This window comes from Oreochromis aureus, linkage group 22 (assembly GCF_013358895.1).
Source record: "Oreochromis aureus strain Israel breed Guangdong linkage group 22, ZZ_aureus, whole genome shotgun sequence".
Lineage (NCBI taxonomy): Eukaryota > Metazoa > Chordata > Actinopteri > Cichliformes > Cichlidae > Oreochromis > Oreochromis aureus.
Genome location: NC_052962.1, coordinates 380,162 through 400,663, shown reverse-complemented (window position 1 = coordinate 400,663; position 20,502 = coordinate 380,162). Strand labels below are relative to the sequence as shown.

The 20,502-nt window shown below is 39.7% G+C and overlaps 1 protein-coding gene across 5 annotated transcripts in view; it reads left to right on the top strand.

The window, feature by feature from the left end:
* epb41a (erythrocyte membrane protein band 4.1a) overlaps window positions 1-5,704 on the top strand; it is a 53,524-nt gene extending 47,820 nt beyond the window's left edge. For all 5 annotated transcript variants that reach the window (XM_031744931.2, XM_039605922.1, XM_039605921.1 and 2 more), the window contains 4 exons: window positions 819-920; window positions 2,244-2,324; window positions 2,583-2,702; window positions 4,401-5,704. In XM_031744931.2, the coding sequence (XP_031600791.2) occupies window positions 819-920; window positions 2,244-2,324; window positions 2,583-2,681 (282 nt within the window). In that variant the 3' untranslated portion in view covers window positions 2,682-2,702; window positions 4,401-5,704. The remainder of the gene's footprint in view (window positions 1-818; window positions 921-2,243; window positions 2,325-2,582; window positions 2,703-4,400) is intronic.
* The last annotated feature ends 14,798 nt before the right edge of the window (window positions 5,705-20,502 follow it).

The window sequence follows — 20,502 nt, the reverse complement described above, 5'->3', positions numbered from 1 at the left end:
TACAAACTAACATGACTTTACATTTCCCTGGAAATACTTTGTATTCAGTGACTGAAGTCTAGAACCCAAGAACCTCATCAAACGCTGCATTTCGTCCTTGAGATGCTCTGCCAGGCCAGAACTGAACCAGCCTCAGTTGCTGCTTCTTTGTGGATCTCACTACCTGCAGTTTTGTCCTTTTTAGGTTGAGATCATGTGACTGAGTTAGCCATGGATCAACATCCCATTTCTTTGCTTGTAGCATGCTTTGGGTGATTAATCATTTGTACTGTTAAATGCTGTTTGTTCAGTTTTGCAATAACTTGATGCTTCAGAGTTTACTTTCACACCACTGACTGTTACATTGTTGCTTATGTTCTTGGGATGGCTCATCTTGCTTTGGTGCTCCAGTTTCAAATGCTTTACCAGTTTGCATTTCTTAAAGCCACATTGCTGTTGTGAACACTGGAAGCTTTAGCAGAGATCCACAGAGCGTTCCACATCCTTGGTTTTCACCTGGATGTGCACTGTGGACACTGGAACGACACAAATCTGATCAATGCAATTTTCAGCTGGTAGACGTCCAAGTCCCACAGAAAAGAGCTACGATTTATAATGAGAAGCTTCAAGTTAATAATAACCTTTATTAGAATATCAATACATTAAAAAAAGAAAACACATTTCACTTTTACCTGTTATTATATATTAACAACACAAAGTCTGTAAAGCCTTTATGGGTCTGCACACTTTTATCCTTTTCTGACATAATGAAGTTCATGTACTGCATTTAAATATGTGAGTAATTTCTTGTCTGGTACTTAAAGTTATCTCTCCCACAGCCGGTGGACAGTGTGGCAGAGAGGGAGTCGGGAGTGCTGCTGAGTGCCCAGACGATTACTTCTGAGACCATCAGCACCACCACCACCACCCAGATCACCAAGGTCTGGCACACTTCACTAACAGCTTCTCAGGCAGTAGAGATCAGTGCACTATCACCATGTTGTGATAGATGTCTGCTGTTAGTCACTTAAACCAGCTGTCTTGAAACACAGGCTGTGTTCGAGTGACAAACATTTTCAGTGTGGGTGTGCTTTATTAAATCAGATGTGACTGTTTACATGAAGCATCCTCGTCTCTCCCAACAACAACAGTCTCAGATGGTACTGTGGTTTTTTTACATCGTTATCTTTTATTTGTGGCACATGTTTCTGGTCCCAGTATTTTCATGTAACAGAACACAACTTAATGTGGAGCATCCCACAGAGTGGGAGAAAAGTTGCCCAATACAAACTCATGAATGCTACTGAAATGAGTTTGTTACAGTCGGATGATCAGTTTGCAGTGTTTCAGGGTAAAGATAACTCCAGATTTTATTTGATGATTCTCATGTTTAACTTAGATCACTTCCAACACATGAACTTACAAAATTCGGAAAGTCTGCATAGTTTCTCCCATTTTAAAGATGTTGATCCACGTAGCATAAATAATCATTGTCAACTCTTTCTTTTTATTTACTTGTCCAAAGGATTCAGTAGATCTGCTATGCAGAGCAAGTGTAGATGATCCGTCAGTTAAATGGTTTCATGACCATCTTTTTAGAAGAAAGCTAACAGAAACTGAAGCGATCAGCTCAGGCATCAGCACATGTGGGACTTAGACAGCTGGCTATGAATTGGAGTCAGCATCACACAGCAGGAGCATTACGTGCATGGCACATAACTTTAGATGATTCAGTCAGGGTCAGGTACATTTTGTGATCAGCTGTTGGATCAGTTTCTAATCGAGCAGTCGCTACATAACTCCTGTGCTCCTCCCGGCCATCAGACTTCTGCTCCGAGCCTCTGAGATCTCACACAGTCTCCATCAGAAACTGATGGCAGTTAATTCAATTCTTATGTGAAAGACATACTCTCCTACATCTGCTTCATTCAGCTGAATTGACATACTGATACTGATATGTTTAATATACTGTTTCCAGATATGAAAAACTTTCATAAGCATACTCTTATACTGTTACTGTAAAATCTGCTCATTTTGAAATGAACTGACTGTGACTGTATCTGTAGAGGTTTCCACTCAGTAAGTGGCGTGCTCTGGCCTTGCGCTGGTGAATGTGGTGTGAGGTCATTCGGTCCTGGGGATTTAAGAGGATACACAGTCACTGTCAGTCACTGACACAGTCACTGTCTTTACTTTTCCTCTGTTCAGAGGAAAAGTAAAGACAGAGGGAGGATTTAGCTTTTTAAAGCTTGTCTCTGTTACAGACGGTGAAAGGAGGGATCTCTGAGACTCGCATTGAAAAGAGAATTGTCATCACTGGGGACACAGAAATAGATCATGACAAGGTAAATTCAAATTCATTATGAAGTTAAAGCATTTCTCAGTGGTTCGTTGTTCACACTAAATCATGTTTTCCTTAAAGGTCTAGCTGTGTGTTAGCTCATACGCTGATTTACATGAAATGTACAAATACCACATAAGTGACCCTGGAATTATTTGTAGGCCTAGTTTGCCCCACAGAGCATATGCTACATGAAAGTCATGTTCGTTACTTGCAGTGTGTGTTGTGCAGGTCATTTAGGAGTGTGGTGTTTACTCTGTAGGCTTTGGCCCAGGCCATTAAAGAGGCAAAGGAGCAGCACCCAGACATGTCTGTCACCAAAGTGGTTGTGCATCAGGAGACGGAGATCACCCCAGAGTAAGACGGACTCATCCTGTGGAAGGCAAGTGTTACATCTGGATTTCATCTGTCCCCACCAAGTATCCACTGGTCTGACTGAAAATCACTTGTGAAGGTCATACTGAGTATAATTATAAATGTGACGAGGATGAAATAAGATGTTGAAAAAGTTTAAAATTATCCATGAGTTAAGACATAAACTAAAGCCTCCTAACCCCCTCCACCTAACCACTAACCAGCATAAATAATTAAGAAACAGCAGTCATGCAACTGTGCCAGGTTACAATAACAGCCAACCTTATTTACTGTAAAAGCTATGATGGAGACGAAATACATCACCAATGATGTAATGATAGAAACCGACTGAACCAAGTCATGGAAACATGGAGATATTTATGAAAGACACAGATCAGTTATCAGGTGTTTGCATGAAAGTGAAACATGGTGCCTCCACAGTGTAAGGTGCTAGTGCCCATGTGGTTTTAACTGTTTCTTTGTATATGTGATGTTAAAGGGTCCAGGCTGGGAATCTGATGCTGTTGAGCTGGTTGGCAGGCTGGTATGTAAACAGCCCAGCCTACCTTCCAGTTTGTCTGAACATGTGAGTAGGGCTGGGTGGGCTGCAGATTGTTGAAGCCCTCAGTGCTGTCTCACAGGAAGATCAGGAAGGCGTGATGCCAACTAAAGCTCCCAAAGTGGTAAAAGCAACAATAATCATAGTTTTGTAAAACACTTTGTTTCAAGTTCCAGAGAATAAAAAAACCAACAGAGACAGATTTTTGTTGGTATGTTAACAAACTCAGTAGCATCACTTGGAGTGAAGGTCAGCAGACAGAGCTAATGTAAAGAAACAGAGGCTGGGTGAATCTATGGTAACAGCTTCCACAAAGAGCTGCGTCATGTACGGCCACATGGGTCCTGAAACACTTTCAAACAGTCTGTTTACTGTCAATGTGGAGTCAATGAATGGCCTCAATAGCCGATCACACAGAAACTTTAAGACACTATATGAACTGTAAATGTTGATGGTCAGTTTCACGACTTTTTAATGAATTGTAAAATAAAAACACACATTATTATTATTCAAACATTATTATTTCAGAATTTAGTCTATCTTTTTCCATCTATCGTTATAAAAAATAGTGTGTTTATTATAATGGCCAATAAAAATGAATTATAAAGTATTTTAAATAAACTATTAAAAATAAATGAATCTATAGTTCAGCAGAGGACAGAAATAACAATCAAATAAATAAACTCAATAAAAAGCGTATTTAAAAACTATGTTATGTTTTTAAAATCTTTAGAAAACACGGATGAACAAAATGAGTGACTCAGAAATCAAACTCAGAGTACAGATTTGCAGCAGCATGGTGCTTTTAGTCTGGGACCAAAGAAACTTGTCATTCTATATTCTATGTTTCAGTTTGATTTGAGCTGGGTGAAATGCTTCATAGAAATAAGTGCTCTTTAAATGTATGGTTAAAAAGCTCTTTAATGTTTAGTAAGACTAATGTAGTGTTATACAAATCAAATTACATTACATATATATTTAAATTCTCATTTTCTATGTAATATTCCTTGCTTCGTTTTCATTTTCTTTTTTGGTATTAGGGCCTCAGATATTTGGCTTTCATTGCCTTGTGATCAAAAATGCAGATATTTTCATGTTTAAAGCCACTAAATATTCTTTTTTCCCTTTACTTTCTGTCATCTTTCCTTTGTCTCAATCAAACTTCAGCCCTCTCAGCTTCCCCCCACCCCATTCCTCCTCGTATCTCCATCACACCATTTTACCTCAGCGCACCCAACAACCATCAACGGGAACCACCAGACCTCATCAGAGCGAACCAGCTTCAACAATGACAAATGAACTTGACTCCACGAGTGTGAAGTTTGGCCTGAAGGAGACAGAGTCACCAGAAAATTCCCAAGAACCCTGCCAGTATTCCCCACAATCCCCCTCTTGTTCCATTTACTGCCAAAAGAGCAGCTGCTGGAGTTATGGATGAAAAATCATCTTTTTTTTTAAATATGAAAAGGAAATTAAAGAATAGCATTTGTGGATTTCTTCCTCTCCAATTTGTGTGGAGATTTTACGAAAAAATCAAGGGCATTTGGTCTTTTACTCTTGATATATTGGTAATTTATTTTTCTACAGCTTTTCTTACCATCAGAATTGGTTACCAGTAACTTGAAAATCAAGTATTTTGTAACAATGTATTCCGAGCAGCATTGACAAAGGGATTGTGGGTGATGTCTCTTGGGATTGTACACTTTGGGACTCGCAGGATCCCTCTCAAATTTTAGTGCAAGTTTGGTGTCATTTCTTGTACAGTAAATATTTTATTTTCCCTCTCGACGTTAAAAATAATATTTTTTCAATTTGTGTATAGGAAAAGATTGATTGTATCAAACTAACGTGCGGGAATTAATCCTTTCATCAGACAAAGTTCTGGCATTTGTTCAGTGACACCTTTTGATTGTTTAGTTGTGTTTTTGTGCTCGTGGTACCAAAACAGGGCTTCATCAGGACCACAGAGATCGTAGTGCACTGACATGACTTTTATTTATTTCCACTTTTGTGCGTTTTGTGTTTTAGATATACTATGATTTTATATTGACAACGTTCCCCACACCGGTTATAGTTTGTGCATAATGTTTCTACTTTTCCTCACAGTGGGCAGTGTGTACACTTCCATTGGCGCTGCTTTAAAGACATTTGCCATCTGTGAAATATTGAAGTCGGTAAAGAGAAGAGCAAAACATCAGAGTCTGTATATTTAGACTTTATTATATAAAATCTGAATATTGCATCACATTAAAATGATAGAAATGGTTGACATATCCAACTCTTAATAATAATACGGTAAATTGGGATAATTTTCTGTTATATTTCAAAGAACAACACAATTCAGATTATCAGCTGATTATAATGGAACAACAGAAAGGGGATGAATGTGGTGAAATTACAGCAGCAAGGGGAAACGACACAGAGGAGAAACTCGGCATGTAACGTTAATAAAGCAGAAGCAACAAAAAAAACGAGATGAAAGAACAGAATCAAAACAGCAGTGATGATGGATTCTTCTCATACTGTCTAACTTCTATAATATTTGAACACAGCAGTAAAATTGTCGTATGATTATGATATATGTACAAATATATCACAAAGCCGACCACGTCTGCACACGCCGCCCACTGAAAGCAGAAACACAGAGTCACTGCCACTCAGACGTTTGGGGTCACTTGGGAATGTTCCTGTTTTTGAAAAAGATTTTTGTTTACATCAAAACATAAAATGACAACAAATAAAAAGCCTTAGCCTTTATAACTGGGACCCCAGTTCACCCTGAACAATGACATAAATCATTTTTATCATCCAGTGAGTTTTTGTTAACTTTCCATTTAAAATGTCAAAATCAAATTAATGAAATACAGTCGATATTTTTACACTTTAAAGAACATTTCAGAGTGACTTCAGGCGTTTTAGCACCAGTGCACACTTTGCACTTTATCTTCAAACACCAGACTTTTAGTTACAAGATGCCCTTTAAAATCCTCTCCAGTGTTTGTTGTTCTCACTGTATCATTATGATCACAGTACTCCTCCTCCTCTGTGTCAGCAGTCCACATCTTATTTTCTATGTATTTTTTCTTAAATGTAACCCTCACATGATCATCACACAAAAACATGTAAAAAGCACCATGCACAAAATAAACACTGTTGTGGTCATTATTGACATTCTCATCTTGCAGTTTGTTTGTAGCCAGTGTCGTCATTCCTGATGCTTTTGCATACATTTAAGGTCAGTTCACACTAAATATCAATATGTAATCGAAGCTTTATTACCAAAGTAACTAATAAAATATGCACCATGTTCAAATATTCCTAAGGCTTTAGAGATAACCTAATAGTTGTTTCGCTGATTACACCATCCTGATTTTTCATAAATATTTGAATCACCCTGTAGACAGTTAACCATGTAAAACTCTGTCCTTTTAAATCGGTCTTAATTATTATTTATTGCTTTGTTAATCAATTTGTAGCTTTATTTTTGCGCTGTGCTCAGTAAACAGCTCGCTCTGGCTCTGATATCCATTCTGTAAAACTTGCCTGATGCCACAGATTCTTAGATGACTTTTTAAATGCAGCAATTAAATGTTTAGATATTAAATTAATTAGGAAAATGAATTAGTAAAATTATTTTATTTACATATTTATTTTCTAAAATTCAAAAAGGCCCCAGTTCTATTTATAGTGCTGTAGTAGATTTTAGATTATCATATTAAAAACTCCTTGTGGGCTGTAAATCATTGTTGCTGTTGCTGTGAAAATAGTGTAACTATCAATAATTATGCTGCACACAAAACATTTATGTAACTTTATTTGTAAAGCACTTTGAATCAGTCACAGGTGACACAAAGTGCTGAACATGAGAAAAAAATAGACAAATATTTTGGGTATCATGCTCTTCAATGAAACAGTTTAACTAAGCAGAAACAATTTTCTCTAAATATGTTTCAAAGAATTTGCAGCTTGGAGAGGATCCCTGTTTTTTGTTTTTTACATCAGTTTAAGATCAAGTTTTTTAAATAAAGGTTGCATGTTTAAAATTCGCAGGAACCACATTCGAAGACAGACTGCTGTTAATAACGGAGAGAGTCAGCCGACCTGTAATCTCTTCAAAACCTCTTTCAAAGAAAAAATAGAGGAGCAGCGGCGTCGTGGAGAAACCTGAGGGTTAAGCGAACCACGTTCACTAAAACTGACAGTCATGAGCTCAAGCTGTCTGAGAACAGCAGAAAAAGGGACAGAGTCCTGATGCATGCTCAATCATCCAGGCAAGGAAATCCCAAAAAGTTTGTATTCTGTTCATCTGGACGTTTTCAGTGGGAGAAACGTTTCATCATCATCAGGTGACTTCTTCAGTCTCAGCTGACTGCAGGTTTCCAACCTTATAAACAGGACATTTGCACAATGACTGAAACCAGCACCACTGAATGAACAATGGGCTGGGAGGATTGGCAGGATTTCTACATCGGGGAAACCAAACAACCCCTGGGTAAGAGGATTGCACAGCACAGCAGAGCCACCTCGTCAGGCCAGGACTCTGCAGTCTATTTACACCTACAGGCCAGTGGACACTTTCAATGATGAGGATGTACACATCCTGGACAGGGAGGAACGCTGGTTTGAGCGCAGAGTCAATGCTGTGATTGCAGCCATTCCTCAACTCTCTGTGAATGGTACTCATGGACATTGATCAGTGGGCTTTGATTAGTTGTTGTTGATTAATGATCATGACCTCACAGCCCATTGTTCCTTCAGTGGTGCTGGTTTCAGTCATTATGCAAATGTCCTGTTTATAAGGTTGGAAACCTGCAGTCAGCTGAGACTGAAGAAGTCACCTGGATGAGTGACGAAACATTTCTCCCACTGAAAACATCCAGATGAACAGAATCAACCTTTTTGAGACCGAGACAGAAGGATCTGAAATGAGCTGAAATGAAAGCCCTTGTGGTGTTACCAACAAGTTTAATGTTATCAATGAAAAATGCAGAGATTTATTGCAAACGTCAGATGCAGCTCACAGACAGACTTTGAGACTTCAGGGACATTAGGCCATTAGGAATACATGTGCTCTTAAATAGCGCATGTGGGTTTATGACAGCTGGATGAAATAGTGAAGCAGTGATAATTGTTCTTTCCCAGATTTTAAGTGTCCCTAAGCGGGTCCTGGATCCCCTATTGATCCTCTACCTAATCACCTGAGCCAAGACGTGAATTAGGGTGTAAGTCACAATCAGCCAAGGTTTTGGGTGAACTCATTGTGAGACCTAGCCCCACCCTATCATGTGACTTACTGAGGTCAGAAGGCCCAGGATGTGAGTGGGCATTAAGGCGTCTAGATTATAGATGGCAAACAGTTGGTGTGGTAAGCCCCGCCCTCTGCTCAAAGATGGCCATTGACAGTGGACATAAATGGCTTCTTTCACTCCTCTTTCAAACCATCTGTCTTCTCTGTCCAAAATGTCAACATTGGCGTCCTCGAAGTAGTGACCTTTGACCTTTACATGCAGATGAACAGCTGCCATGTGTTTATGAAGTGGCTGTTTGGTGTCAGCAGTGTAGAGGTCTGAGCACTCCTCGCTGCACAGCTACACTACGTTGTTAAGTTTGTGTTTGTGATGAACCAGTTTGTGTCTGAGTGTGTTGCTGGGTACACTGGGATGTCGTGTTTGGAGAAGACTCTCCTGAGTTTCTCTGATAAACCTGCTACATCAGGGACGATGATGTTGTTCTGGTTTTCCTTCTGTTTCTCCCTAGTTGGTGTCTGACCTTGTTTACTGTCTAATAAAGTTAATCACATGTTTTAAAGCTTTCTTTACATGTGTGCGTTCCTTTTCTTTCCCTTCTGCTTCAGAGGGAACGTTTTCTCCTCGGTGTTGCAAAGTGTAGTTTTTCAAAACACAGGCCTTGTTCTTCTACACGATTGCTCAGTTTGTTTTCTATCATTCATTGCATCCCTGTAAGTCGACCTCTGTTCTGCATTGATAGAGAGCCCCTATCAGCCCAGTGCTAGCTTGTGCAGTAAAGACTTCATTAAATGCCTCCTTTCTGTGGAGCCTACAGATACTGTAAATACTGCAGGGTCTGCTTTCACAGGGTTCAGTGTAAATCAGTTTGATGGAAACGAATGTGTCAAATACACACAGAACTGTTAGGTCTGTGCCCCTGAGTGATTCCTTTTTTTTAAATGATTTTTTGTTATGGTTAAAGTTTCAATTCATCAGCTTTGTTGCTGAAAGCTCCGAGCCAACTCCAGAGTTCATTAACTGTTTTCCAGGTCATTACACTGATAATATGAAAGTCTTAGTACTGCTAGATGTTCTGTCAGACGTATCAGGGAAGCAATGCAACCAAGAAAAACACTCAGAAGACAAAGGAGATGTAAGTAAGACACATTTCAAAAACAAAAACACATCATCGGTTCCCATCTCTTTAGTTGAATCTATGAAAAGAAACATGGACTATAACACAGCTTCACAGCCGTATAACAGTAACAGTACAAAGTTGAATCCAAAATCCAAAAACTTGATATATGTCATAGTGTGGAGAACAAAAGAACTGGCAGGCCTAAAACACGTATAATAAGTTTAAACAGGAAAACTGGAGATGCTGCGTCTGACTTCTATTGACCTGTTCACTGAAGCCGGATCAGAAATGATCCCAGTGGAAGGGTGTCTGTCAAGAACCATGTTAAAGAAAGGGAAGCAGGAAGAAAAGGCTGATGTAGGCCAAATTACACAAGAACTAGACTGAAAATCAGCAGAAATAGGTCTGACGGGCTGATGAATCCAAATTTGATTAAAATTGTCAGTCAGCATGTATGGAGGGGCAGGAGAGAGGCACTACAGCGAGCTTCTACAGCCATCAGTACAATTGGAGGCTCCTCATGGTTTGGTGCAGCCAGTGGTTTTGGGATCTTGTCAAAATTGATGGATTTATAAATACAGAAAAATACCATAAGATATTAATCCGTCATAAAGTCTGAACGGTAAATGGTTCTTATATAACACTTTTCTGCTCTGAGCAACCTTGGGTGAATGTGCAACCTTTACACAGCACTTTATTCTACACTGTTTCTGAAGGCTTCCTATCAATATTGGAAAATGGGACAGCAACATGGGGTTAGTATGTTGCCCAAGGATATTCAACACGCAGACTGGAATCGAACCACCAACCTTCCGGTTTTTCAGCTGACCTGCTCTATCACCTGAGCTACAGCCACCCCAACTGGCAGCAGCTTAATTTTTTACCATGACAGTGATCCCAAACACACTGCCAGTGCAGTGAAAGTATATCTGGATAGAAACTCACATGGATTGGGCTTCACAAAGCCTGAACCTCAACATTATTGAAGCAGTGTGGGATAATCTTAACAGAGTGGTATAAAAAGGCATCCAGCATCCCAAAAAGAGCTTTAAATGTTCCATAAGCAGCCTGGAAAACCATTCCTGAAGACTCCTTGAAAAAATTAGAAGACACTTCAGGCTGTGTTGAAGACAATAGAAGAAAGAAAAATAATCACACCTTTACAGCTCACTGGAATTGTACAAAATCTACCTCCCAAATATTTCACCCATCATCCAAGAAGATCAGGACAAAATGAAGAAGGACCAAAGAACCCTCTTGGATGCTGTGGTGCTCTTGCAGTGCATGCAGAGGGTAGCACAGCAAGCAGAGTGCCCAGAAAAGGAAAATGTCATCTAAAGTGCCAAAATCCCTTTGCAAGCAGATGCAGTTTAAAGTTCCATAATCCACACAAAACAGGCCACGGAAAAGTTCACGCAGCCGAACAAATAAAGACTTTGACTTAGAGCTATCTGTGATGAGACTGTCTGAGTGTCCCCAGCAAAGCGTTTGGTCATACACATATTATAAAATATAATAAATAATTCATTTTAATTTAATTTAGTATGCTAAATAAGCAATTTCTCTGTTCTGACACTTTGGTAATAAAACCATGTTTGCTCTTTCTGACATTCCATGTCCTTTCCTAATCTTCCTGCTTTGCCTCCTTTGGCTCTCCTTCCCACTGGCTGTTGTTTTCCAGTGCTCTGATTAAAACTGACGTGTTTCCTGGAGCTATGCTGTTTCGGGTTAGGTTTACGATTGGTAAAGAGTATATGTGCTGGTACTTATAAAGAGTGTTTTTTATTCTAACGGAGGCCTAAAAATGGATTGGCCATGCTAGCTTTTCCATCCTACAGTTATCTCTCTCGTCTCCACCTGACAGCCTCTGTCAGCACAGGTGATATAGATTTTTATATATCTATTTTTATTTATAAAATGATATATATTTATTTAATCGCTAAAGTGGGCAGCTGTTGCGTAATACAGTAACTCGAGCTCTTGGTGTCGAGTCAGAGGCCTGCAGTCATTATCATGGATGTCAGGGGCCCCAGTCATCTTGCTCTCTCTCCCCTACCCTGTGTTTGGTGTTTGTGGTTGCCTCGGGACCTTGGGCAGACTCATTGCACATTCCGCCCTTGACTGTGTGCACCTGTGAGGTTCTACCTGTTGCTGACCACGTGGCTGATGAGACCGCTATTTAAGGCTGTTGTGGATATTCTGTCTTTGCTGGATCCGTTAGTGAAACCCCGGGTATAGTTTCTGCATGCTTGTGTGACAGTTTCCCTGCATCTTCCTCTCTGTGAACTGGTTTTAGACCCTTCCTGTGGTGGTGAGCCTGACCCCGAGTTGTGATTGAGAGCACTGTAAATATTGGACTCCTTGCACCTCCCTTGGAGCACCAATCCCCTTGTACATTTCTACCACGTTGTATATTAACCACTCACTGTAAATGAACGCAAGTTTTCTGAAGATGTAGTGAATACAATAACTCAACCGGGAGTTGCATGTTTAGCCGCATGTTCTCCTTAAATTGCTGGCTGTCTGAGTGGTGTCCCAGAAACGATGTGGGCTTCATAGATAATTGGCAAACCTTCTGGAGGAAACCTGGTCTTGTTAGGAGAGACGGCATCCATCCCACTTTGGATGGAGCAGCTCTCATTTCTAGAAATATGGACCAATTTATTAAACCCCCCAAAATATGACTATCCAGAGTTGGGACCAGGAAGCAGAGTTGCAGTCTTACACGCCTCTCTGCAGCTTCTCTCCTCCTGCTACCCCCCCAAAAACCCATCTCCATTGAGACTGTGTCAGCTCCCAAACAGACAAAAAACAAACCAGAAATCAGCTAAAAATGATTTAAACATTAAAAAAAAATCACAAAGAAAGAACAATACAGTATCCACATCTGCACCAAAGAGTAAAACTGACTTACTCTGCCTTACAGAAACCTGGTTGCAGCAGGATGATTATGTTAGTTTAACCCTTTCACACACAGTGGTCACTACAGTGGACAGCTATTCAAAGGCTGTTTCCTTGTATTTGTGTCAGTGTTCATGGTATCCTTGCACATAAACCACTACATTGGACACTGATGTGTCACTCCACAGCCTGCCACCCACTGGCTGTTTAATGTTACTATAGATGTATGACGCGTTTCATTGTAATTATTGTATTTTTGTAATTAAGTATTTTTATTCATCTTTTCATGCCTAAAGATTTTTTTTGGTTTGTTTGTTCTGTCAGTGTAAGAGACTAAAGGCTGCCAGATAGTCTCAAAATCTTTCTGCTTGTCTTTTAAAATAAATCTAATTCTCTCCAAGTGGAGAGTGTCTGTCAGGTCTGGCAGCCAGTGTTTGAACGAAGGCACCGCTTTTTTTCCCAGTAAAGAAGGATACATTTTTTTTGCAGTTATAACACCATATACTAGAATGCATCATTGTACTACTATCAGTTTCATAATCTTGTCAGCTTATGTCAGAATATGTCACAGCAGTAGTCTTGTAGTTCAGGACAAAGGGCATAGCTGTGTGATAGGGTGGCTTCAGTAAATTCACACTTCTCACATAAGGGCGAGGTATCTGGGAACATTCTGTGCATCCTAGTCTAGAGTGTTTAAGATCTTAAATTGTATTAAGCAGTATTCAGCCCTCTCAAAGTTATGAAGGTGTGTTTTCACATAGTTCCAAACTTGGAGATTTCTAAAGAAGTGATTACTGGGTAAATCATGTTTCTGCTGGAGTTGCTGAAATGAGGCAAAGGTCCCTCCAATATTAAAAAAAACCTGCCAATATTACAAATCCCAGTTTCAGACATTAAATGTCCCATCCATGGTGGAGGGATTAAACGAGGGATTTGCTGCTATCGGCAGTAAAAACGACAGTGTTTTAAAATTGAAGTGTTTTTGCAATTGTTTCCAAATCCTTATCGTGTTGTGGATGATAGGGTTTCACTCATAGTCTGCTTTGCTGGCACAGGTAACAGTATAATCGGTCTTATAGAATATGGTAAGCAATCTTCAGGTTCCATCTCTAAGCCATTGAACGTGATCCAGCTGCCCAGTAACATAATCTGAAATCAAGCAGTTACAGCACCTCGCTAGTTTTGTGCTTGCAAAGATGATCTTTTTTTATTCTGTGTGCTTTATAGTCCCAAATAAAAGGAAGAATGACAGAGTCCTTTTTAAAGGATTTAGTAAGGAATATGGATAGGTTTTAAAAGAGGTAAAGTATCTGGTGGAGAAAGACCATCTTAATGGCATTAACGCTTCCCAACAGGAAAATTGGGAGTGTTCTCCAAAACTGGATATTGTGTTCAAGGTTTCCTAATAGGGTGGGTTATTACCCACAGAAAAGTCAGGTTGTCTTGAGTTAGACAGAAAGGAAACGGAGCCATTCTTAATTTACAACCTGTATTCACTCTTGCCCCAGTTGATCTTTTATCCAAAGTCCGAAATGAGTGAAATAATTCCAGTATTGAGTGTACAGTTATTTGAGGTTCAATTCAATTCAATTTTATTGTCAAATTTCAATTTTAAAAGTCACCTCAAGGCGCTTCATAGGTACAGAGAAAACCCCAACAATCATATGAGGTTTTGTGATGTATAATAAAATGTCACAGAAAAATCTTATTTTTTGTGTGTTCTGACATAAAATCTAAAAATAACATAATGGTTTTTTTGTGTGTGTTTTTTTAACTGACTTCCGAGCAGAAAGCCTCATTTCTGCTGTTCAATACCAAAGAAACTTTATCTTTTTAAAATGATGCCAAATTGCAAAACTCTCAGCTGTGTCTGTAATCAAAAATCTGTAACTTTGCTCTGCTTCACTTCAGCAGCATCAGGTCATGTTTATATGTTGAGTCATGGTTTTCTTATCTGCTATAAAAAGCCAGGCCAGGAAAATCTCCTTCATGTTTTATCCTCAGTTACTTTGACACAAAGGCATCTGCTGTGATGCTCACACCTCAGATGAAGTCTCACAGTGTCAGCACTGATAAATGATCACAATTATAACATTTCTGACTGAAGTTGATTCTGTTCATCTAGACGTAGCCTTTTCAGTGGGAGAAATGTTTTGTCACTCATCCAGGTGACTTCTTCACTCTCAGCTGACTGCAGGTTTCCCCAATCTTATAAACAGGACATTTGCACAATGACTGAAACTAGATGAACCAGATCCAGATGAACAGAATCAACTTTTTGGGATTTACATACATGGATAATTGAGAATGCATCAACACATTGAGTCGAATCGTGAATTGGCATCGAATTGATTCTAGAAATCACTCCCGCCTGTCTCTGTTTTAAATCCCTTTTATCCCTCCTCTTCCCTCCCTGTTTGATATCACTCTATTCAATGTAGCTTGCCATCACCAGTGTGTGTGTGAATGGGTGGATGACTGGATGTGTAAAGCGCTTTGGGGTCCTTAGGGACTAGAAAAGCGCTATACAAATACAGGCCATTTACCATTTTATTTACCATTTAGAAATCAGTGATGATACCCAGCTCTAATGTGATACGACCGGTCCGTGGGCTATTCTCGCTCTTGTTGTCTTTTGCCTGGCAGCCGCTCTCGGGGCATTGGCAATTTTCTGTCGAACTGGGCCATCCACGTCCAGCAGTGGGGATTTTGGAAGGATGCATGTGAGCACGTTCGTAGTGGGTCCATACACTGTCTGTATAGAAAAGCAGCAGAGTCGTGGGACCATAAATTCTACATTAGCTTGTGTAGTGAAAAATTATATTCAGTTCTTTTAGGGAGAGAAAATTACATGAACTCCAGCAAGTTTTCATCTTTGCAGGGCTCTGGGGTGCCTGCTTTTAATTATTGATGGATTATGCTTGGTTTTCTTACTCTGACTAATCATAATGCAATCATGTGGTAAAACTGGTCAAATCAGGGTTTAGATTTAGGTTAAGAATTAAAAGAAAATAGGTGTGTATTCACACCGATCATATTCGAGAGGCTGCAGTCTTGGTGTATGGATCAATATCTAATGATTTATTTTTGAAGCTGGTATATTTTTGACAGGAAAACAGGCGAAAAGTGGGGGGAAAAGGTCTGGGGCCCCTCCAGTGGTCTTTGGTATATAGGTTGCCTAGACAAACTAAAAAAGGTAAAAGCAGCACCCTTTCTCTTTTTTACTTGACCTCCTGTAACACGCTGTTACTCTGACCACACCAAGGTAAATGTAAATGTAATGTAAACATATTTTATCAGTAAAAAAGTTGCTTCTTGTCATAATGTTTCAAATTGGTGCTTTTAGAAATTTGAATAGAAAAAGTTCCTGTTGTTTCTTTTACTATTCTTTACTTCTGATCAGGGAGAGTCCTGTGGACTTAATGGTTTGATTTTATTTATTTTTGGCTGGACATTCAGAGTGATTTGATCAGTGTGGCTTTATTATGCAGGTGTGCACCCTTTCAAATGTGTGTCTGAGTGTATATTGATGTTAATGTCAATTTATTCATTCAGAAAAATACACGATGTGAAGCGTTTGTCATGCAACTGTAAAAGATGCTAAAAGAGCTGTATTATTGCCCAAATACTGAATCAACCACTGCAAAATTCCACATGTGAACCTGAGACCAAGTGGTGTCTTTGTTTTGTAACCCTTCTGTTTTTCCTGTTGTTTCATTGATTTATATGGTAACACTGAGCTGACAGCAAACACAGCAGGTCTACCGGGTCTAAAACTAATTCCACAATTCTTCTGAACTTCATCTCTTGGGCATTATTAACCAGCATCCTTACAGTTGTGGCTTACCAAGCATCTACTGTCATAGACAGTTCATAACATTACAGGACACGACATCAAAGTAAAACAGTACTCGGGCTAGAGCGCTATAATTTCAATAATAAGTAATAAGGACAAGTTCTGCCCCTTCTCGGGACAAAGCAGCTCCCCAGAACTGCGCTGTGGGATAAGACTGAAAATAGAAACTGCGAGGCATGACAGGATACAGCATGTGACATAGCTGCCAGCAGTCTGTGCACAATGTCACACGACTCAGTAAACATGCATTCATTTCCAGTGGAAGTAAGATCCTACGCAGTCATGCTCTATAGTGGCCCAATGTCATTTTTTGTGTCTTTCTCTTGTATTCAATATAATTTTACTTGTATAGCACCTCTTCACAACAACAATTGCTTTATGGTGCTTTGTACTATAAGCTAAATCCCCAACAATACTACAAAGAAACGGTTAGTTTGTTTGTTTATCCACTGTTGGGATTTAGAGATTCTTTTATTGCTGCCATATAATCTGCCTTATGATAAATGCATTAATAACATGTTCTACAGTATTATTTTATCAGTAATATTGTTTACAGGGTTCATATTGCATTGAATATGTTTGTCATCACATTCATTCTATTCACAGGTTGAGTTCATTCTATACACAATGCATAACTGTGCTTGTTTAGAGTTGATGTTCTATCCAAGAGGGTTTTAAGCTTCACTGGTGAGAGTGTCCAGGTGATACATGTTGAGGGAAGATGAGAACATAGCAGGTTAATTGCATGCATGCTTACAATACACATAAATCTAGTAGCAGGCCTGAGCGAAGGCCCAAGTGTCTTCTGCTTCTTATTTGAGACCTGCGCCAATTCAGTTTACTTAGTGATTGAGGACGAGGGTCCATTATTAGCCCTTAGAGGCCCTGAAGCTTGAAGTTATTACCTTAAAAGGAAGGTGTTATCAAAAAGAGAAGTTATATGTCTGTTCATAGTTATTAGAGATGTACAAGATGTACCCTTGTCTGTAAACAATGACTGGACATAATGTATTTTTGACCTGTATTGACGTGTATGTGGGGGTGTGATCCTCTATGCTATAAAACCAGAACTCAGTATATTTTTGTCAGAGCAAATAAGCCATATGCTGACGGTTGTTCTCCGTTGTCAATAAACTCATCGTTTGATTGCACTTTTCTGGGCCTCCGTCGTTTGTTGTCTGGTCTGCAGTTGAATGATCTCGCTTCTCAGCTAAAACACCTATGACAAATGATTAAATGATAACTGTATTTTTAAAGCATAGATAGAAATATGAGAAATATGAGCATGTACATGCATCCTTTTTGTTCATAAAACCACAGACTGTGAAACAGTTACCTGCAGCCAGTCTTCCCAAAAGAGAGTACCTTAGCGGTGTACAAAGTTTTATATGAGACTGTGATCTATCTGATTGGTTACACTTAATTCTCCCTTTGTTGGTGCCTCAAGCTGGTCCCAGCCTCTCAGCACTCTGTCTCGTCCAATGCTAAAACAGAAGGCTCACTGCTACACGTGTATTGGATGTATTTCCCTTCTCTCACATCGCTCACCTAATAACTTGTTGTCCTAGTGACCGTGAAAGCCACCCTGGCTGAGATACCAGATATTTGTTTTTGTCTCACATGGTCCCGATGACCCACCTTATCATAGCACTTGAAGCTTCTACTGTCACCATTTCTAACTAAACATTGTCTAGACATCTAAATTCTTAAGCTGTCATTCACTATAACACCATTCACTACTTACAAACACCAACAATCATACGATCCCCGACGAGTAAGCGCTTGGGAATAGCAGGAAGGAAAATGTTTAATAGGAAGGAACCTCCGGCAGAACCAGGCTCATCTGCTGAGATCGTCTTAACACAGCTGTTTGCTGGTCACTGGTGCTCTATAAATAAACTTAATTTAACTGAACTGAATCCAATAAATTAAATCTTTATCAAATTTAAATTTAAACTCAAACAATTAATTTATAAAAATAAATGTTTATGGAGAGTCTTCATGTGGAGGGGTGTGGTTTATGGCTCAGGGGAGTGGTGGAGCAGTGGGTTCAGGATGTGGTGTCAGGGTAGGCTGACCCTGTTTCCCTGTTTCACGAGGATGGCGGGATCTGACGAGGGGCCGTGTGCTGGAAAGCTGCACTTTAACACTGTAAATAAAAACCACTTGGTCGCTGTGGTCTTCAGGTTGATAGGTTTGTAGCTTGAACCTATTCGCTGGAACGTTGAAGACAATGTAATTACACAGCAAGCAAGACACAAGTAGGCAAAGTTCTTTATGTTTCACGTGCACGGGAGAGAACTGGACAAACGCCGTTCCTTCGCTTGACCCCAGTTGCTCTCATCCGCTCTCCCATAACACTGCTCTTTTATTGTGGTTACATGAATATGCATAGGTTCATTAACATATGACATCTACATACACACAAAGAGTACCTTGCCTGTGCGTTGTGTAAGCATGTGTGTGTGTGTGTGTGTGTGTGTGTGTGTGTGTGTGTGTGGGGTCGAGATGTGACCCCGTGAAGACTCCCCAAAGCTGGTGCCAGGAGTCTAGCAGTCCATCTAAACAAAAGGCTCTTAGACTCAAACAGATATACGTGTGTTTGCTATACCATATATCAGCAAGAGAAGATACGACCTCTCCTAGGAGGTGTGTGATCTATGCCAGAACACTCTGAAGAGGAGTGAACGCACTCCCCTCTTCATGCTACACAGAGTTGTTACAGACCTCCTGGGATGAGACATTCTTTCAATCTACAAATGATTATATACTTCTAAGCATACATGAGTAGATATTTCTAAGCATAAATGACAATCCACTATATAAACCTAACACAGGTCTTTATTGCTACACTCACGTTTAAGTTTACCTGCCCCCTAAAACTGGTACAACATTCTGTTCTTATGTTACTCCCTGAGTGAATCATAGCTCACGGTCTTTCAAGACATAATGGTAAAGTTATTATTCACTTGCCGCAGAGTTTTCTTGTGAACTTCTGAGTGATTTATGATTTGCTCATCATTCAAGGCCTCCCAGAATATTTTCAAGCAAGGACAGAGAGTTAAATATTAAAACACTATTGTATGACCACAGAAAAAACTGTTTACTGTAACATTTCCTCATTTCAAGGATCGTGTATATAAATAAAAAGATATTAACATATTTGATTTAAGAGTCTAACTCTCTTTTTCTTCAGAATTGCTACTGAAACTTTATCAGTGAGCTAAATCTCATCTGAATACTTTTTAAAATTTATTTTCTTATTGACCTTGTCCAGTTAAGCAGAACCAAAGTTGCTCTCAAATGAACACTGAGGGCAGTTCTGTCTCTGAGAAATGATGATTATTGCCTCTCCTCTCTTTCCAGCAGCTGGCCTCGAGCCAAGCCAGACGGCTGCCGGTTAAAATGTTCACTGAAGTTATTGTGGTAATCACTGATTAAAATGTAGACACATGCTGCTGGCTTAGATTGTTGTCCATCTTTCTCATCCTCTGTCTCTTCCTGCCAGCACACACTGATTCTATTCCTGGCAGCGCAATTCTAGTTTGCACCTGTCTTCTCAGTGGGTGATGGCACATTTTTCTTAAGTAGAGATAACTGGGACCATTAAGCACAGTGCTGTTTATGTACTTTATTAAAAGCTCTTTCCCAATAAAATGCTGAACTCTCCTATAGCCTCCTAAAGCTGTCACACAAAGCTGCAGCTAGCAGACGACATAGAGTAAAGGCTGTTAAGTGTTTCCTACTATCTGAATGTCTAAATGTTTGGTGGTTGAATGCAGTGATGTATAACAGCTAAACACTTAACAGTATGTAGCCCTCTGTAATCCTCAACTCACAGATTTAATTTAATGTGTGTGCGTGCGTGCATGCGTGTATGTGTTTCTGCCGCCTGGTGTTTTATTTCCTCTCTGCCCACTGGCAGTGCAGTGGAACAGATTGTCAGCTTTGCATCCCGCTTTGATAATGCAGCATTTGCAGTATATTTTTATCAGTAACAGAACAGACTCTGGCACTGTAGCTCTCATGATGTCAGCAGAGCCTGACATGGCACCACTGGATATTTGAATGGTTTGAATAACAGCATGGGGGGGGGGGGGGGCACAACAGCAAGTGCAGAGCAACGTTCTGCAACCACAAGAATGA